This window comes from Triturus cristatus, chromosome 4_2 (genome assembly GCF_964204655.1).
Source record: "Triturus cristatus chromosome 4_2, aTriCri1.1, whole genome shotgun sequence".
Classification (NCBI taxonomy): domain Eukaryota; kingdom Metazoa; phylum Chordata; class Amphibia; order Caudata; family Salamandridae; genus Triturus; species Triturus cristatus.
This window is the reverse complement of record NC_140586.1, coordinates 568,769,793-568,797,084: the sequence shown is the minus strand read 5'-3', so window position 1 is coordinate 568,797,084 and position 27,292 is coordinate 568,769,793. Positions and strand designations below refer to the sequence as shown.

At 53.2% G+C, this 27,292-nt stretch overlaps 1 protein-coding gene across 1 annotated transcript in view; it reads left to right on the top strand.

Moving 5' to 3' along the window:
- The window catches only part of EEIG2 (EEIG family member 2), a 571,287-nt gene that overhangs the window by 377,426 nt on the left and 166,569 nt on the right, over positions 1-27,292 (top strand). The window contains exon 7 of the mRNA XM_085602240.1: positions 3,613-3,708. Coding sequence (XP_085458366.1) covers positions 3,613-3,708 — 96 coding nt within the window. The remainder of the gene's footprint in view (positions 1-3,612; positions 3,709-27,292) is intronic.

The following is a 27,292-nucleotide window of genomic DNA, read 5'->3' as shown; positions in this document are numbered from 1 at the left end:
AAGGGGTGGTTACAGGGGGAATAACAGCAGAGGCAAAAACAACAACTCCTGCTCTGCCTCCACACCTACCCCATGACTTCCCTCCACTTCCCCCCGATTATTCCACTCCAGTCGGGGGAAGACTCCACCAATTTCTCCCTGCCTGGATAAATATCACTTCAGACAGGTGGGTCCACGAAATCATTCAATCAGGCTACTGTCTCGAACTAACATCTACCCCCCGAAACATACCACCCAAACACTGTCCAATGTCACAAGAACATTTGTTACTATTAAAGCAGGAGGTAATCTCCCTCCTACAAAAAAGTGCAATAGAACCAGTTCCCCTGCACCAACAAAACAAGGGAGTCTACTCCCTCTATTTTCACATACCAAAAAAGGACGGATCTCTAAGGCCTATTTTAGACCTCAGACCCCTAAACCTATACATACATTCAGACCACTTCCACATGGTCACACTTCAGCAGGTCCTCCCTCTGCTTTCTCAGGGCGACTTCCTTGCTACTCTAGACCTCAAGGACGTCTATTTCCACATTCCCATTCACAGCGCTCACAGAAAATATCTCAGATTCGTAGTGGACGGTCAGCACTATCAATTCAAAGTACTCCCATTTGGAGTCACCACAGCACCAAGAGTGTTTACCAAGTGTCTAGCAGTAGTGGCAGCACACCTAAGAAGGCAACACATACATGTCTTCCCATATCTAGACGACTGGCTTACAAAAGCCAAATCCTACAATCAGTGTGTACAACACACTCACGCAACTATTCAACAACTTCACAACCTGGGGTTCACAATAAATCACGCCAAGTCCCAGCTGCAACTGTCTCACACGCAACAATACCTTGGTGCCACAATAGACACCTCAAAAGCGCTCGCCTACCCCACTCCTGCCCGTATAGCGAGCATCCAAGCTCTTCTCACTAGATTCCAACCGCAACACTCTCTTCCAGCTCGAGTGTTCATGCAGCTCATAGGTATGATGGCCTCTTGCATATTCATAGTGCCTCATGCAAGACTCCAGATGCGTCCTCTCCAAGAGTGCTTAGCACGCCAATGGAACCAGGCTCAAGATCAGCTAACAGATCTGGTGTTGGTAGACGGTCGTACTTATCGCTCTCTGCAGTGGTGGAACACCAAAAACCTTTCCAAAGGGTGACCTTTCCTCGAGCCAGTTCCTCAAATAGTCATGACTGCGGACGCATCCCTCTCTGGCTGGGGAGCTCACCTACTACATCACACCATGCAGGGCAGGTGGACACCTCAACAAAAGTTACTCCACATCAACCACCTGGAGTAACTAGACATATTCCTAGCCTTAAAAGCATTTAAAAAACAAATATCAGGCAAGACTGTCTTAGTCCGCACCGACAACATGACAGCCATGTATTATGTCCAAAAACAAGGCGGGACAAACTCTCTGCAGCTCTCTCAGCTCGCACAGAGCATATGGAGGTGGGCTATACCTCAGAACATTTTTCTCCTAGCCCAACATGTCCCAGGAGTCCAAAACACAATGGCTGATCTCTTGAGCCGTCAAACACAACAAATCCACAAGTGGGAACTTCATCCACAAGTTCTTCAACCGTTTTTTCACATGTGGGGGCAACCACAGATAGACCTCTTCGCCACCCAACAAAACGCCAAAAATACGCCGCCAGGTATCCTCACCCATTGTCCAAAGGCAATGCGATATGGATGAATTGGTCAGGCAGATTTGCGTACACTTTTCCGCCTCTCCTTCTCATTCCGCTAGTGGTGCGCAAACTACAGCAACACTCCTTAACGCTCATCCTAGTTGCTCCAACTTGGGCCAGACAGCCATGGTACACCACACTGCTGGAACTCTCAGTAGTTCTGCACCAAAAACTACACCTCTCTCCACGCCTCTTAACCCGAACCATGGAGAAATACAACACCCGGACCCAGCTCAGCTCAACCTAGCGATCTGGCTCCTGAAATCCTAGAATTCGGTTACCTTAACCTTCCTCCTGACTGTATGAACGTTATCAAAGAAGCTAGACGGCCTATCACTAGAGCATGCTACGCAGCCAAGTGGAAAAGATCCATCATATACTGTCATAACAACAACACTAATCCCCTAGATGTGTCTATCCAACACATCATAGGCTACTTACTACACCTCCAAAGATGCAACCTAGCCTATACGTCTATCAGACTGCATCTTGCTGCCATTGCATCATATCTACAAAATAGACAGCATATCTCACTTTTCAGAGTACCTGCCATAAAGGCCTTTATGAAAGGACTCAAAATAATAATTCCCCCAGAGTACCACCTTCCCCTGTGTGGAATTTAAACATCGTTCGCACAAAACTAACGGAGCCTCCATTTGATCCTCTACATAAATGTGAGCTACAATTCTTAACATGGAAAACTGCTTTCCTTGTAGCCATTACTTCTCTAGGAAGAGTTAGCGAACTACAAGCACTAACCATTCAAGAACCCTTTCTCCAGATGCATCTTAATAAAGTTGCTCTCCGAACTAATCCTAAATTCCTCCCTAAAGTCATTTCTCCCTTACACCTCAATCAATCTGTGGAGCTGCCTGTATTCTTCTTGCAGCCACAAACAGTCGCAGAAAGAGCTCTTCACACCTTAGATGTCAAGAGAGCACTACTGTACTACATAGAGTGAACAAAACCCTTCCGTAAGACCAAACAACTATTCGTGTCTTTCTCACCACCACACAAGGGCAACCCTATATAAAAATCTGGGATAGCTAGGTGGATTGTCAAATGCATACAGATTTGTTACCACGAAGCAAAACGTACATTATCTGTTCCTCCTAAAGCCCACTCTACACGAAAAATAGGGGCTTCAATGGCATTTTTGGGATACATTCCTTTAGATGATATCTGCAGAGCAGCTACACGGTCTACACCACACACATTCACAAAACACTATTGTGTTGATGTGCAAACTAAACAACAAGCTAGTGTGGGCCAGGCTGTACTCAAAACACTATTTCAAACTATTGCAACAGATACTGGTGGTCGCGGCTAGGAGTGGATACTGCTTTACAATCTATGCACAGTGTGTAATCTGCAGCTCATATGCCTTGAACGGAATATGCTACTTACCAGTATGCATCTGTTCTTGGCATGTAGAGCTGCAGATCTACACATGCCCACCCGGCTCCCCGCTACCTTTATCTGTTCCAGTATTATCTTACTTAGATACACTACACTTGGGCATCTTTCCTGTTTCTTACTAAGCTCCATCATTTCCCTACTGGCGAAAAACAATCTGAGGATGGAGCCGATGCCCATGTGCACTATGATCCAAAGGAGGAGTCACATACCTCTTGACTTCCAAAGACTTTCCAAGACAAAAACAAGTGCAAACATCCGGGCCCAACACCAGATGGCGATCTATGCACAGTGTGTAGATCTGCAGCTCTACATGCCAAGAACAGATGCATACTGGTAAGTAGCATATTCCTTTCTTGTAAACTATTTGCAGGTAGAAGGTGATTTTATTCATCTTGAGTGATGTATGATGTTGCTGCATACCCCTTTATAACTACAGTGATTAAAAATGAGACGGTTTGTTAGACCTTTGTATTCTTAAACGAGTGCATTTTGCAGATCTTTCTGGAAAGAGTGCCTCTGTCCCAGATGAACTTGGAGCCTATGGACATTCAAGGACATCAAGCTATGCAAGCCAACAGTCAAAGGCATCAGGTAGTACTGTGCAGTTTTGCTCTTCCTTCTCTGGTAATGTTTTGGTGGGATCTAAATTAGATGTGTTCTTCATAAACTTAGCAACTCCATGTTGTATTTTGTGGGTGTAAATCGTAGTTTGCTATACAGAGTTTTCAATTTCGCTTTTGTTGCTACACTAACTCTGTGGGCTTATCAGACTGTGGAAAATGCTTATGTACAAATCTATGAAATGCTGCTTGTGATTTATTTTGAAGCTTATAAATCTGACAGTTAACAAAAAAAAACTTTGTATTTTTCACCAGACAGTTGATGTTTTGAATCGTAATTGTGTTCTGCCAATTCATGGTTAATATGTCTTGTTTGTGTGCAGTGGGTTAGTTGCATTTTGATACTTGTTTATGTGTACACGCTGTAAGGCTGTAGAGATAGAATTGATAAATTGATGTTTTTATTTCAATGCTTATTGAACTTTAGTGTAAATTTACTGCAATTTTCCTGCCATCTATACCTTGTTCTTAGATTTAAGAACAATATGGTTACATTTCTCAGTATTTGTACTTGTATGTAACTTGATTCACAGAATATACTACGTTCTAAATCTCAACCATTTAGGTTTGGCTTCATTTTCTGGTATGTATCTATAGAAACTGCTATGCATAGCTCTTAATATGTGAGCTCACTGCCTTCAGATGATCCTTATTGGAAGTGGAGGTTATTGTTCAGCTTATAGCATTCTCACCCCCAATGGTTTTACAGACAATACATGTATGCCTTCAACATTTCAAGCCTGTTAGACCTGGCACCTTGGCGTGAGTTTCCCTTCCACTTTTTTGATGGTGTGCCTCAAATGTTTTGCTGGTGTTGTCCGCTCAGGGCACTGCGCCACGGCTAATCCGTGCCGCAGTGCAAGTGCTCCCTAGGTAAAGTGTACCTGTAATTGATGTTCATGATTGGTTTATTGGATTTACTGTCAGTCCCCAGTAAAGTGTACCAGGGGTGCCAGGGCTTGTGAATGCCAATGCTGCTGGTGGGCTTGCAGCGCTGGTTGCGCCACCCACAGAAAGCGGCCTTGTAAAATGTGTCTAGGGTCTGCCACCGCAGACCCTGCGTGCAGTCTGGGACTGTCGCGCTGACTGCGCAAGTGCCCCCACTTGCCAGTCCCTGAACCTTCCCTTACCTACATATTAGCCACCCCTCTGGTAGGCCCAAGGGCAGGGTGCATTGTAGGCATAAGGTAGGACATGCCCTGATGTGTGTGGCATGTCTTAGTAGTGAATTACAGCCATTTTAGTTTTTCACTATTGAAGGCTACCTGCTCTCCATAGGCCAGAATGGGCTGCTGGAGTCACTACACGCTGTGACCCCAGTGGACTCAGAGAGCATGGTAGAATGTCAAGTTTAGTATGCCTGAACTCAGAATAATAAAATACTTCTTGTAGTCAAGTTTATTTTAATATCCTGGGTTTGTAAATACTACTTTTAGAAAGTTAGTATTTACTGATCTGAAAGAAACACGTTAGTTAGATTCCTCACCTTAGAATATCCCCAGGCGTCAGACTGGATCCGGAAGATTTTTCGTCAGCAATACCCCTTGCGCGTCGCTAGGCGTCGTCTGCGGCTCCGCGTCCGTCGTCGGCGTCGTGCGCCGGGATGACGTCGTCGGAGTACTTAGACGCCGCCCTCGCGCGCTGACGTCAGTTCTTCTTTTTTCCGCGCCAGTAAGCGCAGATCCGGGAGAGCTACCCCTTTTAGTCTTTTTTGACTAAATCTTTTTGATCATTTTTGATCCTTGTCTGTCGACATCTGGTGCCGGTAGGATGCCTGGGTTCAAGGCTTGTGAAGATTGTCATCGACTGATGTCGGTGACCGATCACCACCGCCGGTGCCTCTACTGCTTAGGCCTCGACCACGACGCGGAGTCGTGCAACGACTGTCAGGCCCTGACTTCGAAGGCTAGGCGGGAGCGGTCCCGCAAGCTTCTCGAGCTTCGCCACTCGGCTCCGCGTCGTGCGCGATCCCGGTCCAGGAGGAGGTCCAAGGATCGCTCGCGGAGCCCTAGCCGACGCCACCATCGATCGTCGGGCTCCAAGTCGTCGGGTAAGTCCAAACACTCAAAGAAGTCCAAGAGGCGACATCGCTCTTCGGACTCCCCTCGCCGGTCGCGCGACTCGGCCGAGGGTCCCAGTGGTTCCACCCCCGCGGCTCCGGCGGAGCCGCAGGTGCCGCGTCCGCCCCCATACCTTCCGGTCCCTGGGGCTGACGCGGCGCCGGCGGAGATCAGTGCCTTCCTCTCGGCCATGAGGAGCCTGGCCCCGCCGTCGACGCCCGCTGGCGCGCCTTCGGGCCCCGCGGGCTCGACTGGGCGACCTCGCGCGCCGGCGGCTCCGGCCCCGGCGCCGTCGACGACTCCGGTCTCGACGCCGCAGGTCCCCGCGGGGCCCATGCCTGGGCCCCAGTCGACGCCGGTTGACCTTGTCACTCCTCCACCGGCGCCGACGCCTGAACCACCGACGCCGTCACCAGCGCCGCCGACGCCGACGCCTGTGACGCCGACGCCCCAGTTTAGCCCTCATCCGGACCCGACGCCGGCACGGCGTCCGCCGACGCCGCATCCGACGCCGCTAGAGTCCTACCATCTCTAAAGTCCGGTTCCGATCATTCCTCCTGTTTATCAGGAATCGGAAGAAGGGGGCGACTGGGAGGGGTTCGAGGACCCTCTGGCTGTTCAGTCACAGCTTTCTCAGGACTGGGCAGATGAACTGGGGGAGGCCAGCGGGCTGGACACCTCGCCAGACGCTGGATTCACTTCTCCTCCGACCGTGGCTTCGGAGGAGGGTGCAGCATTTTCTGTGGTGCTGCGCAAGGCGGCTGAGGCCCTTGGGCTCGAGTTGCCTGCCGTGGCTGTGAGGACCAACATCCTCACTGAGGTGCTTCAAACCTCAGCAAGCTCCACTGAGCCTCTGCTGCCGTTTAACGAGGCCCTCACTGACGTTCTGCAGGGCACCTGGTCCAAGCCCTCCACAGTTCCTCCTGTGGATAGGAACGTTGCCAGGCGCCACCGCCCTGCTCCGGGCGACCCCAGCTTCCTGTCCCAACACCCCACCCCCGAGAGTCTGGTTATCCAGGCCTCTACTTCCCAATCCTCCTTCCCGACCGCTCCGCCGGACCGGGATTCCAAGAGACTCGAGCAGTTTGGCAAGAAACTGTTCTCGTCCCTTAGTTTGGGCCTGCGGTCTTTAAATACCGCCTGTCTCTTGGACCGTTATTCCCATTCCCTGTGGGATACGGTGGAGGACGTGCTGCCCCTGTGTCCGGAGGAGGTCCGGACGCGTCTTACCCAGGCTCTGGCCGATGGGAGGGATGCAGCACGGCACGCCATAAGATGTGGGCTTGACACCACGGACTCGCTAGGTCGGGCGATTTCCACCACGGTGGCGCTCCGCCGCCACGCCTGGATGCGGTCCACGTCATTTTCCGGGGATGTCCAGAACACCCTCATGGACATGCCCTTTGATGGCACTCGCCTGTTTGGTGAGAAGGCGGACAGTGCGCTGAACCGCTTTAAGGACTCCCGGGCTACGGCCAAGTCCTTGGGCCTCTCGGCTCCGCGGGCGCACACCTCCGCTTTTCGCCCCTTTCGTGGCCAAGGAAGGGGCGCCTCCTCACGTCCGCAAAGCCACCAGCCGCAGAACCAACCTGCGCGCGGTCGTGGACGTGGCTTCCGCCGTGGCGGAAATGGAGGCCGACGTGGTCAGCCCACATCCACCCCGGCAGCATCCGCCTCAAAGCCTTCCTAGTCCGAGCTTTCAGGCCCATACCACGCCAGTGGGCGGCAGAGTTCGCCATCACCTGCTCCACTGGCGGTCCATAACATCGGACAGGTGGGTGCTGCAAATCGTCCGAAGGGGCTACTCCCTCCCCTTCGAGACGACCCCTCCAGCCATGCCACCGCAGCACCACCGTATCTCGGGGGATCATTTGGATCTTCTCCGCGAGGAAGTTTCGGCTCTCTTGGCCAAGGGGGCCGTCGAGCGCGTTCCGAGTCCAGAAGTAGGTCGTGGTTGTTATTCCCACTACTTTCTGGTTCCCAAGAAGGGCAAGGGGGGCCTGCGCCCTATCTTGGACCTCCGGAACGTCAATGCCTTCCTCCGAAAGGAAAGGTTCAAGATGCTAACGTTGGCTCAGGTTTTAGCTGCCCTAGACCCTGGAGACTGGATGGTAGCGTTGGACTTGCAGGACGCATATTTCCATATCCCCGTCCTGCCGGCCCACCGGCGTTACCTGCGGTTCACGGTGGGCCAAGAGCACTTTCAGTTTACCGTGCTCCCCTTCGGCCTCACCAGTGCCCCTCGGGTGTTCACGAAAGTGATGGCGGTGGTCGCAGCTCATCTGCGCAGATCTGGGGTCCCAGTCTTCCCCTATCTCGACGACTGGTTGTTGAAGGCGGGCTCGCCCCAGGCAGTCGTCTCCCACCTCCAGACTACGGCGGATCTCCTGCATTTGCTGGGGTTTTCCATCAACGTGCCGAAGTCACACTTGAGTCCCTCTCAGAAGCTCCTCTTCATCGGAGCGGTTCTCGATTCGGCGCAGTTCCGGGTCCATCCACCGGAACAGCGGGTCCGGGATATACAGGCCCTGATTCCCATCTTTCGGCCTCTATCCCGGGTTTCGGTCAGGTTAGTGTTGCGGCTTCTGGGGCTGATGGCCTCCTGCATCCTACTAGTGCATCACGCCAGGCGGCGCATGCGGGCTCTGCAGTGGGACCTGAAGTTTCAGTGGGCCCAGCATCACGGCAACCTGTCCGACCATGTCTTGATCTCGGAGGGTACTGCACAGCAGTTGCAGTGGTGGCTCACGGACCGCGAGTGGGTCAAGGGCAAGAGCCTCTCCCTTCCCCAACCGGAGCATGTCGTAGTGACGGATGCGTCCCTCTTGGGATGGGGTGGCCATATGGGAGAGGCGGAGATCAGAGGCCTCTGGTCTCCGGCGGAGTCTCGTCTCCACATCAACCTGTTGGAGTTGAGAGCGATCCGGCTTGCACTGAAAGCCTTCCTTCCCTCTGTCAGGGGAAGTGTTGTGCAGGTGTTCACGGACAACACCACCGCCATGTGGTACTGCAACAAACAGGGCGGGGTGGGGTCGTGGACCCTTTGTCAGGAGGCTCTGCGCCTCTGGACATGGCTGGAACACCAGGGCGTCACCCTAGTGGTTCAACATCTGGCGGGCTCTCTGAACGCCAGAGCAGACGAACTCAGCCGCCGGTGCATGATGGATCACGAATGGCGTCTGAACTCCGAAGTGGTGCAAGGCCTCTTTCAGCAGTGGGGAGAGCCTTGGTTAGATCTATTCGCCACCGAAGAGAACGCGCAATGTCAGCAGTTCTGCGCGTTGGAATTTCCAAGGCGGCACTCGCTCGGCGACGCTTTTCGTCACGAGTGGAGTTGCGGTCTGTTGTACGCCTTTCCGCCTATACCACTTCTGCCCAGAGTGCTGAAGAAGATCAGGCACGACCGGGCCCAAGTCATCTTGGTGGCTCCGGATTGGGCACGAAGATACTGGTATCCCGAGCTACTCAGTCTGTTGACCGATCCCCCGATACGTCTGCCCCTTCGGGAGGATCTTCTGTCGCAGCAGCAGGGGACGGTCCTCCACCCGAACCTGTCCAGCCTCCACCTCCATGCGTGGAGATTGAGCGGCGGCAGTTGATGCCATTTGACTTGCCTCCTGAAGTCTGTGATATCATTCTGGCAGCCAGGCGTCCCTCCACAAAGTCGGTATACGCCTGCCGGTGGAACAAATTTGTGGCATGGTGCACAGCAAAGGCTGTGGATCCCCTTTCCGCCCCTCTTTCTGAGGTTCTCCTCTTCCTTCTTTCTCTGGCCCGGCAGGGCTCTGCCCTGGGCACCCTGAAAGGTTATCTTGCTGCCATCTCCGCCTTCTTGCGGCTTCCTGATCAGCCTTCTCTTTTCAAGTCCCCTGTGGTTACACGCTTTCTCAAAGGCATTACACACACGTTCCCTCCTGTCCCTTTTGTGATGCCTCAGTGGGACTTGAATCTGGTTTTGACATTCCTGATGTGCGCTCCCTTTGAGCCTCTTCACAATTGCCCTCTTCGTCTTCTAACTCTAAAGACTGCTTTTCTGGTAGCCATCACCTCGGCTAGACGGGTGAGTGAGCTCCAGGCTTTATCTTCAAAGCCTCCTTTTCTATCTGTTCATCCGGACAAGGTTGTCCTTCGGCCTCGTCCCTCCTTTCTTCCTAAAGTGGTGACTCCATTTCACCTTGGGCAGTCTGTCACCTTGCCCACCTTCTTTCCGCCTCCGCATCCTTCCAAAGAGGAAGAGAGGCTCCACCGTCTGGACCCAAAACGTGCGCTCTCCTTCTATCTGGACCGCACAAAACAGTTCCGGGTGGACGACCAGCTTTTTGTTGGGTACGTGGGCGCTAAGAAGGGGAAAGCTGTGCACAAACGAACCATCTCTCGGTGGGTCGTTTTGTGTATCAAAATCTGCTATTCCTTGGCTAAAAAGGACCCTCCTGTTGGGCTGCGCGCCCATTCTACTCGGGCCACGGCGGCTACTACTGCCTTGGGACGGGGAGTCCCTTTGCAGGACATCTGTCAGGCGGCGACGTGGGCTTCGCTACACACGTTTGCCAGGCATTATTGCCTTGACAGCCAAGTCCGGAGGGATGGCTTCTTTGGCCGTTCTGTCCTCCAGGACTTTCTGGTGTGATCTTGGTTCGCAGACCCACCACCGGGGATGGTATTGCTTGGGTATCTATTCTAAGGTGAGGAATCTAACTAACGTGTTTCTTTCAGATGAACAAGTTACTAACCTTCGGTAACGATGTATCTGTAAGAAACATTAGTTAGTTAGATTCCTCACCGACCCTCCCATCCTCCCCGTTCTGCGAACTGACATCTAGGGTTAAGGCTATCCCTTTCAGGGCCCTAGATTTTATTTTTGGCACCAGTGTCGGTCTTTGCATGGCTCTGCGTTCCTGGCGCGGAAGGCTATGTACAAGAACTGACGTCAGCGCGCGAGGGCGGCGTCTAAGTACTCCGACGACGTCATCCCGGCGCACGACGCCGACGACGGACGCGGAGCCGCAGACGACGCCTAGCGACGCGCAAGGGGTATTGCTGACGAAAAATCTTCCGGATCCAGTCTGACGCCTGGGGATATTCTAAAGTGAGGAATCTAACTAACTAATGTTTCTTACAGATACATCGTTACCGAAGGTTAGTAACTTGTTCACCTGGCCATTTCAGTCCGCCTCTGCTGTGTGTGTGTGTTCTGCCTAGCAACAGTAAGGAGCAGGGTTGGGGAATCCCCAGAGACAGGTTGGCTGCCAGGTGGTGGGTAGAGAGATGACACCAGGATGGGTGGGAGGAGTACACCTTGACTCTTGAATAGACCTGTGCTCTGCCACCCCAAAGCCGGCGCCGCCCCCTGTGGAGCGGCTGATGTCTCTGCCCTGCTGCTGAAGGGAAAGAGCAGAGTCACCATAACAAAGTGCTCCAGAACTGGACTGGGCCAGGCCCAGGCCCCCTGGCGCTAAGGAACAAAAGAATCACGGTATAAAAGTAGGAGCCTGGCTCCTAAGAAATCAGAATCCTGTTTTACCACAAAGAACCTCTGCCCGACTAGAAGGAGAAGACGACGCTGGAGGAGCTGGCCTGCTGCTTGCCTTGCTGAGAAAGGAGAGGAAGAGACTTACTGAAAAGACTTTGCTGCTTTGTGCTCTAAACATTCTCCAAGGGCTTGATCTGAGCTTGCCCCCTGAACAGAACCCCAGGACCAGTGGGTTCTTTGTGCCTTTGCTCGTCCTGAAACTCGAGCTGTGTGTGTATCCCGCTTGAGGAAGACTGCGCCCCTCATCGCCCCTCCTAGGGCTGTGACACTCGGGAGCCTGCCTGCCTTTGCCCCCCCTTGAGAGCCTCGCTCCGACCGGAGTCGCTCTCTACCTCGGGCTAGGCCGCCGGCACCTCTGCCACCGCCTGCTATTGGAGCGCGCTGAAGCGCTATCGCCCCTCCCGCCGGAATCCTTGTCCGACGATCGTGATCCCCGCCGGGTCCCCAGCTGCACGGACCGTGCCCTGTGACCCCGCTTCGCGATCTCGCCGTGAGATCAGGCCGCACCGCCCCCGCTGAAGGAGACCCCCGCACTGCCGTGCTGAGGGTCGTGGGCCGCGCCTGCCTGACTACACGCACCTGCTCAAGAGGATCCAAAGGTGCCCCATCACTGCTGAGTCGCACCCTCCCGTGCTGACTCCCAAAAGCAACTACACGTTCTTAAGAATTCCAGTATCGGGCTCGGGGCCCGCAACGCCTTATTTCCCCGTTCGCAGGAGCCGATCTCTGTAAGTACTGGAACCACAAGTAACATTTGCAAGAGACTACAAAGTATACATTTGAGACTACGAACAAAGAACATTTGCCTGCTTTACAACCTGGTGGCATAACGAAAACGTTATTGGTCTTGTGATAAGTCTGCTGAGATATATATACCTATTTTTACATAAAGAAGCGTATTTTTCTACATATCCAAGTCTGGTGTCCGTTTCTGGGGGGATTGATGTATTTACTGTGTGTACGATTGTAAGTGCTTAACCAACAACGCCTGAGGAATCGCCTTGGCTGCTCACGCCACGCACCTAGAGGGTGAGCAAGGGTCATTCACGAGGGGTTATCCTGCGCCCTGACGTAGAGGAGAGGGTTCCTGCTTGACACAAGGACAACCTTGCGCCAACCAGAGACCCCCAAGTCTAACATTGGTGGCAGCGGCTGGGATTTCGGATTTGCATTTACAATTTGCATACAGTGAATTATTAATCACCAGATAGTGAGAGCAGACCAAGTAACGCAGCCACAGGTTTTCATTTTTGAACTGTTGAGACATCGACCATTACTGCAACCATGCCTGGCTCACTCCCTGCTGGAAGAGCACTCTCTGTGATTTCTGGAATGGATGAGGTGGATTGGGAGAGACTGGAAGGTTACACAGCGGAGCAATTGAAAGGCTACAGTGTAAAATTCAGAGTTCCCCATGCTGGATTCAAGAAGAAGGTCCAGTACACCAAGGCGTTGAGAGCCTGGAAGGAGTCAAGAGACCCACAGAATGCGGGGTACATCGTTCCACCCGACAACCTTGGGGAGCCCAGCAGAGTCCTGTCACCAGAGGAGTTGGCAGACAGGGCAGCAGACAGGGCGCATGCAATGGAGATGGCAAAGTTGGCAGGACAAATGGAAATGGAAAAGCAGAAGTTGGCCTTGGAGGCACAACAACGCCAAATGGATCATGATATCAGATTGAAGGAGTTGGAGCTGAAGGCGAAAAGTTTGGACACCGCTCCTTCTGGTGGCAGCACTCCGCCGGTGCAGGTAGAGTCCAAGGTGTACATCCCCAAAGATGTAGTGAAGGAGTATTTTAGAAAGGATGACATAGGGCAGTGGTTTAGAGCGTATGAGGTGGCCATGTCTTCACACGGACTGGGGAGCGGGGTTGTGGGGGAGGTTCCTTGCTGAAGGGCGTGACACACTGTTAGATTTACCCTTAGATCTCCAAGCCTCATACCCCCATATGAAGGAAGCTTTAATGACCAGGTATGGGTTAACTCCTGAGCTATATAGACAGAGGTTCAGGGAGACTAAGAAGATCCCTGAGAGTACGTATGTGGAGTATGTAACTTTTTTTTGCAGAGCACTGGTTGGTTGGGTGAAGGGTAGCAAAGTGAATGATTATCAAGGGCTGCTTGATTTAATTGCATGGGAGCACTTGTCCAGTCAATGTTTTCCTGAGCTACGCCAGCACCTGATTGATAGCAAGCTGTCCAACCCGAGGAAGCTTGCTGAGGAGGCGGACCGCTGGCTCAGCACCAGGGTCCACAAGGGTCAAGTGGGAGACTCGGCCAAAGGTGGGCAGGGTCCCCAGCAGAAGAGTGGGGGGGACAGGGGTAAACAGAAGGGGTTCCAAAAAGGCCCCCAAAGTAATCCCCAAGGGAACCAGCAGAAGGGTTCTCAGCCTCCCCCGCCCCCGCAGCAGCACGGGGCCCCGACAGGTAGGCCTGTTCCAAAGGGGCACTTCAATTGTTACAGGTGTGGTGACCCGGGTCACATTGCCTCTGATCCTAAGTGTCGCCTGTTTGGTAAGACAGCACCCACTGGTGCTCCACCACGGCAAGTAGCTAATGTTAATTTTGGGGAGGAGGTAGCAGTCCAGGGGGGTGGGGGTCCCGCGCATATGACCCTAGTCTCGCTAGGAGACAGTGAGATGGTCCCTGAAACCTACTTACCCTCTAACACTAAGAAATATGGGCAAATAGTGACCATCAATGGAAAGAAGGTTGAGGCTCTTAGAGATACAGGAGCCAGCGTGACCTCGGTGAGGCAACACCTGGTGTCTCAAGAGCAGATTGTACCCAATGCCTACTGTAGGGTTGTCAATGCTGACAACATAGAGAGTCGTTGTCCAATGGTTCAAGTTCCCTTTGAGTGGGGGGAGGTCTCTGGTACTCTACAAGTCGCTGTGAGAACTGACATGCCTGTAGATTGTCTGCTAGGGAACGACCCGGAGAGCTCCCCTTGGGAAAAGGTGGAGAAGACCACGCATCTGAGGATGGTGGGTCTACCCGACTGGGCGTGCGTGACCACCCGGTCAATGGCAGCCAGTAGGGGTGTTGAAAGGGTCCTGGAGCCTGAGGGAGAGGTCCAGGAACCGGCCTTAGGGAGAAGGCGCAGGAGGCGCGGGAAACCGGCCCCCGAAGTTCCCATAGCCCAGGAGGAAGCAGACCCTGAGGGGGATGCTCTGGAGCCTACCGGGGAACAGATTGCCGAACTGGGAGACCTGCCTGAGCTGACCCATTGGCAGCAAGAAGGAGGTCCCTCCAGGGAGGAATTCTGCAGGGAGCAGAAAGAATGCCCTTCTCTCGTGGGTATGCGGCAGCAGGCTGCAGACCAGGCCAATGGTGTTCAGGCCAAAACACACTACGTGTACTGGGAGAGTGACCCCCTGTATTCCGAGCCTAAGGCTGCTGAACCTGGGTCAGCCCGTGTGCTGGTGGTACCTCAGAAGTTCAGAACCTTCCTACTGGGGCTGGCTCAGGATGTGCCTTTAGCAGGACATTTGGGGATGGACAAGACCTATGACAGGCTTGTCACCCACTTTTACTGGCCCCAAATGCACAAGAATTCAGATTCCTACTGCCGAACCTGTCAGACTTGCCAGGAAAGTGGTAAGAGAGGAGGAAAGCACAAGGCTCCTCTGCAGCCCTTCCCCGTGGTCGGTACGCCATTCCAGCGAGTGGGTATTGATATTGTGGGGCCTCTGGACCCCAAGACAGCCCTGGGCAACAGGTTCATCCTGGTCTTGGTGGATCATGCCACCCGGTACCCTGAAGCCATCCCTCTGAGGACAGTGACGGCCCCCGTGGTGGGACGGGCACTGATGGGAATTTTCTCGAGAGTGGGATTCCCTCTAGAGGTGATGAGCGACAGGGGGACCAATTTCATATCCACATATATGAAATCCCTGTGGAAGGAGTGTGGGGTAACTTACAAGTTCACCACTCCTTACCACCCCCAAGGAAATGGGTTGGTTGAGAGATTCAACCGAACCCTCAAAGGCATGATCATGGGCCTAGACGGTCCAATGAGGCGTAAGTGGGACGTCCTCTTGCCATGCCTGCTCTTTGCTTACCGAGAGGTGCCACAGAAGTCTCTAGGGTTCAGCCCCTTTGAGCTTCCGTATGGTCACCCGGTAAGAGGACCTCTGAGTTTGGTCAAGGAAGGCTGGGAGCAATCTCCCAGGAAACCTCCCCAGAATGTATACAGTTACATGCTGGCCTTCAGGAACCAGACTAGGCGTTTCAGGCAACTTGCTGAGGCAAATCTGGAAGCCAGCCAGGAAGAGATGAAGCGGTGGTACAACCGGAATGCCACTCTGGTAGAGCTTCAACCTGGACAAAAGGTGTGGGTCTTGGCCCCAGTGGAGCCTTGTGCACTTCAGGATAAGTGGACAGGTTCATTTGAGGTTGTGGAGCGCAAAAGTCCTATCACCTACTTGGTGGACATGCAGTCTCCCAGGAACCCTTTGAGGGTCCTACATGTTAACCGCCTTAAGCCCCACTTAGAGAGGACCGAAGTGGGCATGCTGCTGGCCACTGATGATGGAATGGAAGAGGAGACCGAGCCTCTTCCTGACCTCTTAGTAGCCTCTGAGAAAGATGGGTCAGTGGATGGAGTTAACCTCTCACCCACCCTGACGCCCGAACAACGGGAAGATTGCCGCCACTTGCTGGGGCAGTTTCCAGATAGGTTCTCCCTGGTTCCTGGTGTCACAGATTGGTGCGTCCATGATGTGGACACGGGAGACAGCTTACCTGTGAAGCACAAGGCTTACAGGGTAACTGACAGGGTCAGAGCTTGCATCAAGGAGGAGGTCTCCAAAATGCTTGCGTTAGGGGTGGTTGAGTCCTCCAGCAGTCCTTGGTCCAGCCCCGTGGTCTTGGTCCCCAAAGCTGCTGCGCCGGGAGCCACACCTGAACTCTGGTTCTGTGTGGACTACAGAGGACTCAATTCAGTAACTAAGACTGACGCGCACCCCATCCCCAGAGCTGATGAGCTCATTGATCGGCTGGGGGCTGCCCGGTTCCTCAGCACGTTTGACTTAACGTCTGGGTACTGGCAGATCGCCTTGACCGATGGGGCCAAAGAGAGGTCAGCATTCTCTACACCAGATGGGCACTTCCAGTTGCGGGTCATGCCCTTTGGAATGAAGAATGCCCCTGCCACCTTTCAGAGGTTGGTCAACCAGGTACTGGTTGGGCTGGATGCGTTCAGTGCCGCCTACCTGGATGACATCGCAGTGTTCAGTGCCACCTGGCCCGAACACCTGCGCCACCTCTGGGAAGTGTTGATGGCTCTGCGCCGAGCAGGCCTCACGATCAAGGCAAGCAAGTGCCAGATCGGGCAGGGTTCCGTGGTGTACTTGGGACACCAAGTGGGGAGTGGCAAGGTGGCACCCTTGCAACCCAAAATTGAGACCATCCTGGCTTGGGAACCCCCCAAGACGCAGACCGCAGTGAGGGCCTTCCTGGGGCTCACTGGGTACTACAGGGGGTTTGTCAAGGGCTATGGAACGATTGTTGCCCCCTTGACAGAGCTGACTTCCAAGAAGCAGCCCAGGAACGTGATCTGGACTGACACCTGTCAGAAAGCTTTCGACACCCTGAAGACTGCCATGTGCACGGCGCCCGTGCTCTTGGCCCCTGACTTCTCCAAGGAATTCCTAGTGCAGACAGACGCTTCAGAGCATGGTGTAGGAGCTGTTCTCTCACAGATGACTGAGGAGGGCTGGGACCAACCCGTAGCCTTCATCAGTAGGAGGTTACTTCCACGGGAAAGTAGGTGGAGTGCAATTGACCGAGAAGCATTTGCTGTGGTCTGGGCGCTGAAGAAGCTAAGACCCTACTTGTTTGGGTCTCACTTCCGGGTTCAGACGGACCACAGGCCCCTCAGATGGTTGATGCAAATGAGGGGTGAGAACCCAAAGCTGTTGAGGTGGTCCATCTCCCTACAGGGTATGGATTTCACGGTGGAACACCGTCCTGGTACAGATCACGCCAACGCTGACGGTCTGTCCAGGTATTTCCGCCTTAGTGACGAGGAACCCCCTGGGCAAGGGTAGTTCTCCCCACATTTCAGCTGGAGGGGACACGTGTTAGACCTGGCACCTTGGCGTGAGTTTCCCTTCCACTTCTTTTTTTTTTTTTTTTTTTTTTTTTTTTTTTTTAAAAACCTTTATTCTGTAAGATCAGTGACACAGCTATTCAGCCGACAACCCGGAGGTACGGCAGCTTTAAAAACACAACACATGCTAGCGTCAACATCCCAATGACAGGAGAATCGAAGGTTCTGTTTTAAATAAACACAAATCCAAACCTAAACACAAGCAAGGCGATAAGTACTGTAAGCACCAGAAGGGGTTCTCATCAGGGGAAGCGAGCCCCATTTCGTCTAACAGGCACAGGTCGGTAGTAAGGGAAGGGAGGGGAAGTCAGGGACTCGAGAAGACATACACATATCAGCAAGAAGTTCAAAGCCAGATGGAAAGCTAAGGGGAGAGCTGCTCCTCGGGCGGATCCGGGTCCGGGGGCAGGCATATGCCCCCTCTGTACTGGTTCCAGCGCCCCCATACAGAGTGCCATTTCCGAGGGCGCCCTCGAGCACAATACACTGTCTTCTCCCTAAACATGCTCCAATCCATGTTTTCCATCCATGCTGTCAGTGTAGGAGGCCCATTAGAGCCCCACAGACGAGCAATGTCGCGCTTGGCAATCATGTTACCCAGGGTCACCCACTGAGTCTGTGCCGCGTCGTGGTCAGTAGGACCCCAAACATTCAGAAGACAACACCGCGCCTCAGGCTGCATGACGATGCCCGTCACCTCCCCCATCACCTCGTGGATGCGCCTCCAAAACTACATAATCGCACCACATTCCCAAATAATATGTAGGAAGGTGCCCACCATACCACAGCCTCTCTTAAATAAGCCCTCCTCAGAAAAACCCATATGGACCAGCCTGGGCCCCGTCACGTAGACCCTATGGAGTATTTTAAGCTGCACCAACCGCAGGCGCGCGGGGATCGCGACCTCTTTGGGAGAGGAAACTGCGTACTGCCAATCCTCATCATCTAGTTCAAGGCCATCCCTGGTCCATTGAGCACGTAACCCTAGAAGAAGATCTGCCCGAACATTCATAAGTTTCTTATAAATGAGCGAGATCGTACTCTCTGGCATATGGCCATCCAGGATCCGGTCCTCTAATGGAGAAGACTCAGGCACCTTCACCCCTTCTACAAGAACTGACCGCAAGGCGTGGAACACTTGAGCGTATCGGAAGAACTCCGTGCCCCCCAGCTCATACTCCTTCTGCAGCTCCTCAAATGATTTTATCCTACCCTTAACCAAGAGGTCTCCAACCCTGGATATGCCGATCAGGTCCCATTTCTCAAACCCTTTTGTATGCCAAAGCTTACCCAGAATATCGGAGTCAAACAGAGGGGTGGCGAGGGTAAGCTTACCCCTCCAGCCCAGTGAATCCGTCGCAACCTTCCATACATGCACAGCCACCCTGGTGGGCCCCGTTAGGGTGAAGTCTAACGACTTCGAATACAGCGCTCTGGAGTAGTTACCCCCACGTAGCAACCAGCGGTCCATGGCGAAGCCAGGGCTCAGCGCCGGACCATATACACCATGGTTAATCGCACTCAACTGGGTGGCCCAGTAATAACGTCGGATGTCCGGAAGCGCAATACCCCCGTCGTACCACGGAAGCGTCAACTTAGCAATCGCTATATACGCGGACGCCCTTCCCACAATAGCGCGCGCTGGTGGCTTTCAACCTCACGGAAGTAACTGGCCGGGACCCAGTCAAGAGTATTCTGCAGGGCATAGAGGAAACGGGGAAGAGACATCATCTTGAACAGAGCGGCACGGCCAAGGAGGGAAAGCGGCAACCGCCGCCAGCCCGCCACGTCCCGCCGCAGACGCGCCAAGGGAGGGAGCAAGTTCTTCTCGTACCGCAAAATGGGATCGATGGAAATATAGATCCCCAAATACAAAAAGCCCTGCTATCTGGAGCGGGCAGTTGCGCGGGACAGGCGGGACATCTCCACACAGGACATACAAGTATGACTTCCCCCAATTAATGACAAGACCAGAGTTTCTACCAAAAGAAGTCAAGACGTCACAAACCACTATCCGAGATTTCTTAGGCGAGGTATAGCAGAATGTCGTCGGCGTAAAGTGAAATACGGTCTTCGTGGTCAGGCGACCAGCGAATCCCACGTATGTCCGGGTGCCATCGTATCCAAGCCGCCAGCGGCTCAAGAGCAAAAGCGAACAACAACGGCGACAGGGGACAACCCTGCCGGGTGCCTCTCCCGAGCTCGAATGGTGCCGAAGCCCGCCCGTTCACCACGACGCTGGCGAGAGGTCCCTCATAGAGCAACCTCACCCAGCCCACAAATCCAGGCCCAAAGCCGAACTTGGCTAGCACAGCCCACAGGTACGCCCACTCCACCGTATCAAAGGCCATCGTGGCATCGAGGGACGCCACAACAGCCGGCTCCCGCATCGTGCCCGTCCTGGCAATCACACCATGAAGGCGTCTAAGATTCAGTGCAGTGTTACGGTGCGGGATAAAGCCCGACTGATCCGGGTGGATCAAGTCGCCAAGCACCCGGACCAGGCGGTTAGCAAGGAGCTTAGCAAGGATTTTCGGCTCGGCATTGAGAAGTGATATCGGCCGATAAGAGCCACACTTGTCACCGGGCCTACCGTCTTTATGTATTACCACAATCGTCGCCAGCCGTTGATCGAGCGGAAGAAACCCATTCACCCGCGCCTCCACGAACATGGCGCGCAGGTGAGGAGCCAACTTATCCGGATGAAGCTTATACAGCTCAACCGGCAAACCATTTGGGCCCGAAGCCTTACCGGAGCGCAACGCGCGGATAGCACCCGCCACTTCGTCGACAGTTATATCTCCATCGAGGTCATCCCTATCAATGGCAGAAAGGCAGGGCAGAGCGATATCCCGCAACAGGTCACACAAATCCTCAGTCGGCCTATCCGAGACTGAGGTGTATACCGTACGAAAATGGTCCGAGAAACACTGAACTATACCGTCAGGGTCAGTAACAACCTCTCCCCCATCCGTAGACAACTCCGGCACCACTCGATTGACACGCTCTTTTTTGTCCAGCCACGCCAGCAATTTCCCGGCCTTATCGCCGACATCATACAGTCGACCCTGCTGCTCCCTATGAGAAGGGTCTTAGCAGCGTTCGTCACCAGATCCCTATATTCCAGTTGCTTCAAGCTCAAATTATGCAGTGTGGCCGGTGTAACATCCTCTTCCAAGGCCACTTCCAAAGCCGCTATCTCGTCCTCTACTTGCGTCACCTTGGCATCTCTCCGCCGCTTGGCGGCCACTACCAGGGAAAAGGCCTCCCCCCTCAATACAGTCTTAAAAGCTTCCCACAAGGACACCGCAGATTCAACTGAACCCTGATTCTCTTGAAAATAGCGGTCAACTGACTTCAGCAACGCACTGCGCAGCTTGGGGTCACGAAAATACCAGGGGTTAATGGGAGCCACCCTGCCCCCCGCCACCCGGCCAATATTCAAGCGGGCCCACACCGGTGAATGATCAGAAATGCCCCGTGCCAGGTGCCTAGCCTCAGATACCAAAGAGGCGTGCGCAGCCAGAGTGAGCAAGTAATCAATCCGAGAGAGACTCCTGTGGGCCCCGGAATGGAAGGTATATTGTCTCTGAGTGGGGTGCCGTAGCCTCCAACAGTCTACCAGACCAAAAGTGTCTATAAAATCGGGAAGCCACTTCTGAGCACCCCCGGTGTCCCTGGGCGGACACCTATCAAGCATTCCAGAACCAACCGCATTGAAGTCTCCTCCCACCACCAGCATCCCTTCGGGGAGTTCCAACAAGACCTTGCCCAGATCAGCAAACGTGGAGGCCTGCAGGGCAGGAGGGACATAAACAGAAACCAATACCAACGCTCTGCCCTCCCACCTCCCCGCCACAGCCACAAAGCGCCCCCTGTTATCAGCAATGGTGGAATCAACCTCGAGTGGTAGGGAAGCTCTAACAAGTATGCCCGCACCCCTGGAGCCCGAGGAGAACCCCGAGTGAGCAATGAATTTATAGCCCTTTCTGTTGAGTGCATAACACGTATTCCCTATAAGATGGGTCTCCTGCAGGAGGACCACATCTGGCGAGGTCCGTTTCAAGAATTGCAGGACTATCCCCCGTTTAATACGATCCACTAAGCCATTAACATTCCAGCTGATTATGCTTAAGCCCCTATCCCCCATCCCCGAACATAAAGAGACCTCCACCCCCCCGGAGAACCACGATCGGACAATGCTGACAACCATTGCTACGCCTTGCAAGAAAAAAACACCCCCCAACAACAACCCCAACATCCCAAATCCCCCCCCCCTCCCTGCACCCCTGCGTCAGCTTACAAAGCCCCCCCAACTTGCAGTGTGCCTGTCGCCCTATCAAAAACAAATCTACAAAAAGTACCCCAAGGGAGGAAAGAGCTCCTATCTTCCCCCGCCGCCCTCCCATTACTGCATGAAGGTGCGAGTCACTGTCCGGGGCTGAGTCAATACGTGCCAACACCGGAGGTATCACTTCTGTCCATCACGGTCGCCTTCCGCTCCGTCCACGCTGTCCCGGCCGGGCTGCCGCCGAGGGAGCGCATCCAACCAGTCCCCTTCCACTTTTTTGATGGTGTGCCTCAAATGTTTTGCTGGTGTTGTCCGCTCAGGGCACTGCGCCACGGCTAATCCGTGCCGCAGTGCAAGTGCTCCCTAGGTAAAGTGTACCTGTAATTGATGTTCATGATTGGTTTATTGGATTTACTGTCAGTCCCCATGAAAGTGCACCAGGGGTGCCAGGGCTTGTGAATGCCAATGCTGCTGGTGGGCTTGCAGCGCTGGTTGCGCCACCCACAGAAAGCGGCCTTGTAATATGTGTCTAGGGTCTGCCACCGCAGACCCTGCGTGCAGTCTGGGACTGTCGCGCTGACTGCCCCCACTTGCCAGTCCCTGAACCTTCCCTTACCTACATATTAGCCACCCCTCTGGTAGGCCCAAGGGCAGGGTGCATTGTAGGCATAAGGTAGGACATGCCCTGATGTGTGTGGCATGTCTTAGTAGTGAATTACAGCCATTTTAGTTTTTCACTATTGAAGGCTACCTGCTCTCCATAGGCCAGAATGGGCTGCTGGAGTCACTACACGCTGTGACCCCAGTGGACTCAGAGAGCATGGTAGAATGTCAAGTTTAGTATGCCTGAACTCAGAATAATAAAATACTTCTTGTAGTCAAGTTTATTTTAATATCCTGGGTTTGTAAATACTACTTTTAGAAAGTTAGTATTTATCCAGTATTCGGGTATCTTTCATAGATTCACATGCCTGAATCATTCCCCGTCGTCGGGATGGGAGTCACCGGTAAATAACAAATCAATGTCTAGAAGACATATAGAGTAACAGGCCCCAAAGGGCCCTAGCTTAGAAAGCTATCCACGTCCTTATGTAAAAAGGACCAAAGTTTGGCCAGTAGCCAATCAGCTAGCACCACCCTCTAGAACCCTCCTGGAAGGAGCTCTAGTCCCTCAGATTTTCTACCGCACGTCGTGCTAAGGGAGTCTCCACTGAGCTCTGCTCATTGCTTCTGGTTTTCCAGTGCTTTCTACTTAAAACTTTCGGATTTGTCATGGCTGATACTCCTAAGAAAGGACTCTTCATATCCTGTGCTTCCTGTGGGAAGAAAAGGCTCCACGTGGATGATCAGCATAAGGACTGCCTTTATTGTCTGTACCCCAGCCACAGTGCCAAGGATTGCAAGGTATGTCGTACCTTTTCATCCAAGACCCTGAAGGACAGAGAAGGGCGCCTTTTAATCTGGCTACAAAGGCTGAAGGACAAGGACTCTGTGGTGTCCTCTGAGGAGAGTGAGAGTTATATTATATCTTCTCACTCCTCACGCAAGCGACCAAGGGCGTCCTCTCCGGGCCCTTCGTCGCAGCCACCTCCTAAGAAGCCACACAAAAGGTCTTCCGAGGTTCTGGACTCGTCTATGCCAGGAATCACCTCTCCTCCAGATGTCCAGGTTACTTTTAAGAAGCCAGTTCTGCCCCGTCGCCGATGACCACCTCGTCGACGGTGGCTTCATCGACGAAAAGACATCCATCGACAGCAGTCGTAACTTCGTCGACGGCGACGATATCTACGGTCATATCCCACTCAATGACCACATCGACGACGACAACACCATCGTCGACGGCTGGTAAAATGATCTCGTCGACGCTGAAAATAAAAAAGTCGTCGTCGTCAGCTAAGCCGCCGACGACATCGTCGACGACCGCACCATCGTCGACACCCACGTCGACGAAGACACCGTCGACGAGGCCGTCGTCGTCGTCGACGACGACAAGAACACCGTCGGCAAGACCAGTGTTGTCGACGTCGACGCCGTCGTCGTCGAAGAAACAACTCTCGTCTTCCTCACTGACGACGACACCGCCATCGCTGTCCTCGTCGACGCTGTCTCATAGGCCTATTACACCGCCTACACCTCTACTGTCGACGGGCCCGTCGACAGTTATTGACTCAGACGCCACATACGTTTGTGCACCTCAAAATCACCAAACGGGCACTAACACCGGCCCTTACATCACCCAGTCGGGTCCCTACTTTGCCACCTGCTCAGCTTTTCGAGGAGGAAAATTCAGAGGAGGACAGTATGTTGCCAGCTGCGACAAGCCCTTCACAGCTACATGTCAAATACCAAGATACATCGGACTATGAGGACTTGGACCAGGATTACCAACCGGTTCCACCTCCACAATATGTGCAGCCACCACCTTCTATGGTTTGTCTGCCTGCATCACTGGTCACGGACCTCCAATTCCTGATCACGGACTACAAACAGAGGTTTCCGACGCCGGCGCCTCCAACACCAGTTGCGCCACCAACACCAAGGGCAAGACCGCCACCATTAGTGCTGCAATCAGAGCCTATTGCAACGCCACTTCCTCCCACAACAGATGAGGAAGAAGAGGACGAATCCGAAGAGGGAGAACTTCAGGAGATCCATTCTCCCCAGGACGAATGGGATGATTATATCCTTCCCTGTCCGACTTCTCCTGCCCCCACCACGGCCGACTCGCCTCCAGAGGATATTGGCGGCTTCCATAACATTCTAGAGAGAGCGGCCCAGCGTTTTCAAATTCCGATGCCCTCGCATCAGCAAGACTGCTTCCTTTATGACTTTAAGGAACCATTTAAGAAGTCCGTGCGAGCAATACCAATGATAGACTACATTTGGGAACAGGGAGTTAAAATTATGCAACATCCTTCCTCTGTTCCCCCAGTGTTACCACGCCTGGACAAGAAATATAAAGCGCCGGACACAGCTCCGGTCTGTCTCACGGGCCAGCCGAAGCCAGATTCGGTCATTACGCAGGCCGCACAGAGGAGGTCAAGCAACCCGGCTGCTCTATTGACGGCTCCACCTGATAAGGAGGGCAGGCGCTTAGACACCATTGGCAAGCGGTTCTCCTCCATGTCGGCCTTGACGGTGAGGGCCTCTAACGCCCTGGCTCTTTTGGGGCGTTACAATCGCCAAATGTGGGCAGACATTGCACCATACATGGCAGACCTGCCAGAGGAGTCCAAGGAAGATGCAAAAAAGATCTTGCTTGAGGGAGAAAGATCGGCCTCGGAAATAATTGACTGTGCAATGGATATTGCTTCTACTGGCTTCCGGCAATTAGCGGGTGCAGCAGTTCTCCGACGCCAGGCTTGGCTAAAGGCAACCTCCTTCAGACCGGAGGTCCAGACTAAGGTGTTGGACATGCCTTACGATGGCCAACTGCTTTTTGGCACCCACATTGATGAGGCGTTACAGGGGATTAAAAAAGACACGGATACTGCCAGAGCGTTGGGTGCTTTGCAATTCCGGAACCCTTCCTTTCGTGGTAAAGGTGGAAGGCAAAAGGGAACCTCCAAACGCCAATGACTTACAACTACGGCCGGCCTCCACCTTCTCGCCACCCTCCAAGATTGGCGGCAAAATGTCCCACTTTCTCCAAAATTGGCGAAGAATAACTACGGACCGTTGGGTCCTACAATTAGTACAATTCGGCCATTCCCTGGAATTTATACAAATCCCTCCTCCCACCCCTCCCCGCCCAACACTTCACAAAAACCTATGTCTGTTACTCTTGGAGGTGAAGACTATGCTCCAAAAAGGAGCTATAGAGCGAGTTCCCACAAATCAACGGGGAAAAGGGTTCTACTCCCGCTTCTTCCTTATCAGGAAAAAGGAGAAGAAATGGAGGCCGATATTGGACTTACGGAATCTGAACAACTATCTGAAACAGCAGTCGTTTCGTATGGTCACCATTCAGGAGGTATTACATCTGCTCAATGCGAACGACTATATGGTGTCGTTAGACCTGCAAGACGCCTATTTCGATATTCCAATACATCGCAACCACAAGAAATTCCTACGATTCGTGGTGGCCAGCAGACATTATCAGTTCCGGGTGCTGCCGTTTGGCCTCAAATCGGCACCCCGCATTTTTACCAAATGTCTAGCTCCAGTGGCGGCCTACCTACGCCATCACCATCATCAGGTCTTTCCCTATCTAGACGACTGGCTAGTCAAGTCTCCATCTCTTCAGGGCGCGTCCAGGTCTTCAAACGCCTGTCTAACACTCTTCGATTCACTAGGCCTAACGCTCAATCGAGAGAAGTCCGTCCTTCAGCCGTCTCAGCGCATGAACTTTCTGGGCGCTACTCTGGACACTGTACTACGGAAGGCTTTTCCATCGAAGGAACGGAAGGATAAGCTGCAGGCTTTAGCTCTCAGGATAATGTCCGAAAGGACGCTGTCGGTGCGTCTCTTCAAATCCCTTCTCGGGATGATGTCTTCTTGCATTCTCTTGGTCCCGCATTGTCGTCTCCATATGCGACCCCTTTAAGAAGAACTGTCGGATCAATGGGTACAGTGTACAGGATCCTTCGACGTCATCCAAGTCACACTCGTGATCAGGAAGGCCTTACGATGGTGGGTGTCTCCCCAGAACCTTTCAAAAGGCTTGCCTTTCTTGCTTCCTGCAGCACCCCACATAATCACCACGGATGCTTCCCTGGAGGGCTGGGGAGCCTTCCTTCAGGAGCTTCAGATAAGCGGGAAATGGTCCCCTACAGAGAGGGCACTTCATATCAACCTCCTGGAGCTGCGCGCCATCTACCTGGCTCTGGTGGCTTTCCTCCCAAGAATCAAGAACTCCATGGTGCTTGTCAGAACAGACAACACAACGACAATGCACTATTTGAACAAGCAGGGAGGAACACGCTCGCTGACACTCTCTCGAGAATCACACAAAATGTGGAGTTGGCTACTCACTCACAACATCTCTCTGCGGGCAGATTATGTGCCAGGCGTCCACAACGTGTTGGCAGATTCCCTCAGCAGACGGCAGTCAACTTGCCACGAGTGGGAACTGGACCAACAAGTCCTCAACAGCATCTTCGATCAATGGGGCACCCCTTCTCTGGACCTATTCGCCACCCAGATCAACGCCAAATGCCAACACTTTGCAAGCTGGCATCCCCAACAAGGGTCTCTGGGGAATGCCTTTTCGATAGCATGGTGCAACGTCTTTGCGTACGCCTTTCCGCCGTTTCCCCTAATTCCCAGGGTGTTACGGAAGATGAAAGTGGAGCCCTGCACTCTGATATTGATAGCCTCAGCTTGGCCACGGCAGCACTGGTTCACGGAGCTTCACATCCTCTCCCTGGAACCTCCAATCAAACTGCACCCGTTTCCATCTCTGCTAACGCTGCACAATCAACAGGTTCAGCATCCGGATCCAGCGTCTCTCAGGTTATCGGCATGGCTCCTGAGTACAGAGAATTCCAGGGCTTAGACATTCCTCCGGATTGCAGACAAATACTAGCTCGAGCGGATAGCACCAACAAGACATATTCAC